The 5981-nt window shown below is 53.5% G+C and overlaps 2 protein-coding genes across 2 annotated transcripts; both read right to left on the bottom strand.

The window, feature by feature from the left end:
• Positions 1-673: 673 nt before the first annotated feature.
• LOC149809227 (uncharacterized) lies at positions 674-1958 on the bottom strand. The gene is made up of 2 exons (XM_089994941.1): positions 1884-1958; positions 674-1249 (listed from the first exon to the last, which is right to left on the bottom strand). Exons 1-2 carry the CDS (start codon positions 1929-1931, stop codon positions 854-856), a joined length of 444 nt encoding a protein of 147 aa, XP_089851067.1. The 5' UTR covers positions 1932-1958; the 3' UTR covers positions 674-853.
• Positions 1959-1984: 26 nt separating this feature from the next.
• On the bottom strand, positions 1985-4746 carry LOC149809226 (uncharacterized). Its single transcript, XM_089994940.1, has 5 exons — positions 4642-4746; positions 4195-4574; positions 2431-2604; positions 2050-2205; positions 1985-1997 (listed from the first exon to the last, which is right to left on the bottom strand). The coding sequence occupies exons 1-5, from the start codon at positions 4744-4746 to the stop codon at positions 1985-1987; spliced, it is 828 nt and encodes a 275-aa protein (XP_089851066.1).
• Positions 4747-5981: the final 1235 nt, after the last annotated feature.

The raw sequence follows: 5981 nt of genomic DNA, 5'->3' as shown, positions 1-5981 counted from the left end.
GAACGAATGAAGGAGCGTTAGTACTGTTTGCATTTTTTGCACTACGGTGAACCTGGAAATGTGCATCCGGAAGTCGACGAAAGGATAACAAAGGGAATGTGTCCGGAGCCACGACAGGCCCCCTTGGACAGTTCTCGCATGGATGGATACAAGCCACGTGGTGCAGATCTGACGCAGAGAAAATCCATTGCCGTGGATTGCCTTCTTCGATTCCTCTAATGTTATACTCAATTGAGATGCATCAATCGCCGCGTCATGCCGCGCATCGCGATCAATGCCTATTGAGTGAGAATGATTCAAGTCCTGATGGTGCTCCAAAAATAAGCCTTGAGAAATCGTTCACAAAGCCTGAGATTACTCACATACCATATGTCGCTGTACAGCTGTACACAGCTCGACAGACGCAGTGTCCTTCAGAAATGAGAGCCTTCAATAAAGTTTACAAAAGGGAATTGCCCAAGGACCTGTCCCAAACAACGCTAGGACAGGTGCTCTGGCTTAAGCAGAATGTTGAGCATGTGAGCCTTTGCCCAGATCTGACACATAATGAACGGTGAAACCACGACATCAACCAAAACGACCAAAGATGAGCCACAGCTGTGCACTGCTTACATGTGGAAACCAGATGCAATTACTTCCATAACAGTACAACTGCACCTGGCGGTATACCGAGTTGACACGCCTCTTCATGGACAAAGTATATAACGGGAAACAACAGTGTTGCTGCCCGGTACAACTCACTTCCAACGGCAAACAGTTTGCATGATCGAGCGCATCGTCGCGTTTCCATGCTATGCACAGCCATGAGCATGCCCCTCGCTGGCACAAGCTACTTGCCAAGCCCATGGCCGAGCTACCTGCCCGCTGCCGCGATGTTGATGACAGACGGCTGCCAGGAGGTGACGGTGTTGCCCTGCATTGTGACGTCGGACGCCGAAGCTTGGAGGTCGCGCTTGAGGGTGGCAGCGTTGGGGCGATTTACAGGGTTGCGATCTAGCATGCGCGCAATGATGAGTCTCTGCGGTTGCAGCGCGGGGACGCCCTTGACGATGGCGTTGAGCAGAGCGGGGTCGTGCTCATGAGGGAGTGACCCGGGGGTGGCCAGGTCCCTCAGAACCTCCTCGTCAGTGTATTGCTGTGGCCAGTACGTGCTGCCGGAGTAGAGCTCGAACAACAGCACACCCAGCTGCCAGATGTCCATCGCGGCTGTCGCGATCATCGGGCCTTGCTTCACGGCGGCATCTGCGGCCTGCGATCCACAGCACATGTCAGCCTTGGTGGTGACTCTAGCTTTGTCTAGCACTTGGCACAACCCTCTCGGGCTTTGACCCGGTTGCCCAAGGTTGTGTGAGCAATGCATTGAGCTCCGATTCTCCTGGTTTCGTACGGACATCGCTTACGACGCCATGTGCATGGATCGCTGCATGGACGCAACATCCCGCGCTTAGACCTGCCATTTGGGCGGGACTGATAGACCCACATTAACCACGGGCGTGCCAAACCCCAGCCACCCCCAAAAATCGGGGCTCCCAAATCGGGTCACATGAAGCATTGTCATGTTACTTACCCCAGTTGCGACTTCGCATATACTGTCATGTATCGCAATCTGAACTTTGCCAGCCATAAGCTGCAGTGCTTCCTTTTCGCAGTGAAATCCCCTTTGGTACGTGAACTGCAACTGCAAGGCAATGACTAGGCATCCCTGTTGAGAGCAACCCCTGACCTGGCGTTCCCACTCACACGCTGGTGTTTTAGTTCTCGTCAGATCCGCCAGCTTCAACCCGTCCAGCCCAGTCCTGTACAGTTATACTGGATTTTTCACGAGATGAGCACAAATGACGACAACTGGCACTCAATCTAACAGTGTGCGGCCAGTCGCACACCTCGGGTGGCAGTATCCGGATCTCCTTCAAATGGCGGGCAGACTCCATTTCCTTGCCCTCGCCAACGTAGCAGCAGTATTCTCGGAACGTCCAAATCGCGTTCATGCCGCCGAGCTGCACGATATTGCGCCTCGTCACGCCGCAGTGCACGATCTTCTTGCTGTGCAGCATCACCAGCTGGGTCGTAAGCTGCGTCGCAATCGCCGAGATTGTCGAGTTCTTCTGAACTGTGGGCATCGTCAAAATGAGATCGTCCATGGAAAGCGTCGCCTCGGTGATAATGAAGTTGGGGACGGCGACTGTCAGCCCACTCGGCACGTCTCTGCACAATGACCAGACACAGTGACAAGCGGCGACGACGAGGACGCAATCACATGCTGATGAAATGAACATGTCGCAGCCTTGCTTGAGGTCGCCAAACAGACCGGCCGAGGAATTGCTGGAGTTTCAATGACAGCTCTTTCAGCAGCACCGGTAGACGGGCGCTACGAAAGGCACTTGAAGCGCCCTGATGCAATCTGAAACAAAGGTCCAGGGAGCAACTTACTTGTACGTGACGGCGTCGACGACTTCACGCACGTCGGCTCGGAACTCCTGCAGCGGCCGCTTGCTGCAGATCCCGTGCTGGCGGTCGTAGTCAATTCGCGCGGCGAAGAAGAGCGCATCCACAGACTTGCCAAATGTCGTCTTGCACGTGCATTGCACGCTGTACAGGCACTTCCTGCAGCCACGCGCTCTGTGAGTCATGCGCTGCTGACCGTGCGACAGAGATGCCGTCCCAAAACCATCACGAGTATGAGAATGCGTCTCGTTTACAGCAAACCGCAACAACGTGGACATCAGCAAAATGTACGACGATCACCTTACCGTGACTCAGATCACGTACCGGTACGAGGCCGAAGGCGCCGGTACGTACTGGCCTTTAACCATTTTTAGGGCGGGGCGCAGCCCCTGCTCGAGCGGACGGCACGAGTCCGTTTTGGGTCAGGGTGCGTGCTTGTTCTGTTGAAACGGAGGGCAATCACCACTTACCGTATCGCCGCTATCTATTCAATCACGCTAATGTTCAATCTTTAACCGAATCCCACAACCATTCAACCGTAAGTACAAGAAACGGGGGTTATTTATCATAATAGCCCCAAAAATTAGATAGGAAAAATCGCTATTTTTTACCAGAACTTTCTGGAGATTTAAGATGACAATTTCTCAAACGGCCATTTTTTTGCGATTTCGTTTGAATATTTAGCGGCAGAACGGTATTCCTTGTTTGTGACACGCAACAGTAAGGTTGATACGATATCACAATCAACGATGCCACCCTTTGGGCGCACCGTGACCTAGGCGCGTTTTGGCTCGCAAATGTGTACAAATAACCCTATTCTCGCTGGACAGAGCTTGCACTCAACTTTCGTGTTGTTAATAATCTTTGCATGAAGTGCAAAATGTTTGCAAACTTGATCTCTTGGCAGCTTGGACGTGTGGTCCTCTAGCTTAGCACTTGAACCCTGACCACGAGCATGAGTACTGGCGTCGGTATTGCTCACCAAAACGGGATACATGCATTTAACACCATATTGTGATGGTTATATGAAGCAGTTGGACAGTAATGTGTTGTGGAAGACTCTGGAAAATGGCCGGGGTAACGAGCAGAGCGCGTGTACTGTTAGTCGGCCTTTACGATAGTGTCTTTTTTGGGGGGTTTATCTACATTTTTAACATGGTTTATTTGACTACGGTACGCCGAGTCACGACAAGTATGACGACGATACATTAATAATGACGTCTTTCACAGCAACGCCGCATGCATATGGTGATTGGCAAGTCCAAGTATGGTGATGCATCAATGAGTGTGCACATCATTGTTCTTTGTAAGTCGCACTTGGAGTTGCCAGTGTCCAAGCAGGTGCTTTAGTATTGTACATGGCTCTTGTCGTGCGAGCGCACGACGATGACAAAGATTGCAGGCACGGCAAGATGGTTGTAGCACGCATGCAGGATGCCTATCGTCGACGCGGATGGCACGATACAAGGCGCTGAGACGGCGCAAAAAGGGAGACATGCATGGCAATCCAGGTGACACTCGTTGCATTGCTGTCGATACATCAGGCAATAGCCTTTAGACAGAAACTCTGGACAGGAAGCCTTGCCAGGCCGAGTGTAACATTAAGGAAGAGCACGTCATTGCAAGTTGATACATCAAAGGAAGCAACGCTGGACAACACTTGCGGTGACGAGTTATTCGAGCATAATCTTGGTTACCTGCAAAAATGCAGAAGGGGGAGGAATGGGGGGATGTCGCGAGAGCTGGTACCTGATAGGCTGGTCGCCATCGATGGTGTATGGGCCCTTTCCGCAGCGGCCTCCAGTCCTTACAACCAGGTCTTGGATGAAATCCATGAGAGCATCGAGGGAGCCATCCCGTGGAGCAAACACGGGACCGGTCACGGCGGGGGACGCAGACGAGGACGCGACGGCAGCGAGCTGGCTTTGGTGGGAGGAGGGGGTTGGGTGGTTGGGTGGCATCATGTCAGCATGCGATGGAGAGCTGCTGAAGCGACTTGGGGGCTGCTGCGGGGATGGGGTGCTGCCGCCAGGGTTCTGCACTGGCGTCCAAGGCTTGTCGGCGGACGTTGGCATCCTCGGCCGGTCGTCCCCCGAGGGATTCGCCTGGCGTTGCACTGGAGTGACGCCCTGCACACCCGCACATGGTTACTCCAGCTCATATTGTCACACATGCTGTACCTATTTACACCACTACAGCATCCGCATAAGCTGGCGTCTTGCACAGCTCTGTCATGGATGCCGTTGTGGCATCAATACTCTGCAACTCGATGGCTTTCGCACACCAACGGTTCTTGTTCATTGTGTGTTGAGCGATAAGACGTGTCCATCGTACATCTTTTCAAGTTGCGTCGCAGTGGCGCAGGATGAAGGTGGTGATGGTTGTGGAACAAGTCGCTTGGCAGATGGCAACGCTACCCGCCGTACCAGTTTCTGCTCACCCATAATGCTCGGCCAGGTGCATCAATTAAGGGGAGTTACCATTACGACGATGCCAACACCACACCCACATGCAGATCATGAATACGTCGCATCAAGCGCTGCACTGTGTCTCTCAAAACAATAACCATCCACATGGGCAATGCCATAAGGTTCTTTTGGATGATGTGGATTATGTGCTTGCTCAACCTCTACTTGGCTTCACAAGATGACTGCTGAGCTCGACTCCTCTGCCATCAACAAGCCCGTATTAAGCATCAACCAGCTTGAACAGCAACGCAGGCAGCTGTCAAAGTCACCATGGCAGGTGCAAACTGCACGAGGAGCGTGCAATGCCGGCCGTGGCAAAACAGTAGCCAAGCAGCGTTCTTCCGTACTAGCCAAGCAGCGCTATTCCGTAATCGACACAAACGAAGCCATGACACAGGCCCTTGGAACGTGCGTAAATGCAGGAGCAAACTGTGTGCAGACCTCAGGTGCGAGGAAAGAAAGACAAGTACAAGCTGCAGGACATCAACTAGAAGAACACACCCCTGAAGGATCGACTCGGTAAGCATCTGAACGGCCTGACGACGCTCCATACGGCTGACTGACAGGACGGCCATAGACGTCCGTGTATGGCATCGACTTCCGCTCCTGCGAGTCCCCTCCACTGCCGAAAGACTGCCCCAGGGATCTTGGGGCACTCCCGCTGGATGGTGTATGACCTGGGAACGACTGACGCATGTTTGCAGGTGGTGTGGGAGCTTGACCTGTGCCAGGCGTTGGCGCCCCAGTGTATTGCCCGCCACCGTATTGCCCTTGCCGTCCTGAGGGAGCGGGAGGGCCTTGGTGGCCGTAGCTCGCGTGACCGTACTGCGCTGCTTGAGGGTGCTGTTGGTACTGCTGCTGCGCGTATTGCGGAGGTGGACGTGGCTGGTATCCTGGGCCTCCACTCGTTTGCCGGAGGGGAGGGTTTTGTTGTTGTTGGTTTGCCTGTGGGTGGTGCCCGTACTGATGTGTGGGCTGGTGCATTGGCTGAACATTGGGCCCGTTGGGTCGTCCGTTTGCCACTGGGTGGTTTTGGTTTGGCGGCATGTACTGAGGTTTACCTTGCTG

Source organism: Nuphar pumila, unplaced genomic scaffold, assembly GCF_984573655.1.
Source record: "Nuphar pumila unplaced genomic scaffold, dmNupPumi1.hap1.1 HAP1_SCAFFOLD_1559, whole genome shotgun sequence".
In the NCBI taxonomy this organism is placed as follows: Eukaryota; Viridiplantae; Streptophyta; class Magnoliopsida; order Nymphaeales; family Nymphaeaceae; genus Nuphar; species Nuphar pumila.
Note: the sequence above shows the minus strand (reverse complement) of the source record. Positions and strands in the feature narration are given on the sequence as shown.

Coding starts and splice junctions, on each gene's coding strand:
- LOC149809227 (XM_089994941.1), bottom strand. CDS start 1,931: ATGGAGTCTGCCCGCCATTTGAAGGAGATCCGGATACTGCCACCCGAG. Junction 1,250..1,883: donor TCCGGATACTGCCACCCGAG/GTGTGCGACTGG, acceptor TGTGGATCGCAG/GCCGCAGATGCCGCCGTGAA.
- LOC149809226 (XM_089994940.1), bottom strand. CDS start 4,746: ATGAACAAGAACCGTTGGTGTGCGAAAGCCATCGAGTTGCAGAGTATT. Junction 4,575..4,641: donor CGCCAGCTTATGCGGATGCT/GTAGTGGTGTAA, acceptor GCGGGTGTGCAG/GGCGTCACTCCAGTGCAACG. Junction 2,206..2,430: donor GTCGACGCCGTCACGTACAA/GTAAGTTGCTCC, acceptor GTCATTGTGCAG/AGACGTGCCGAGTGGGCTGA.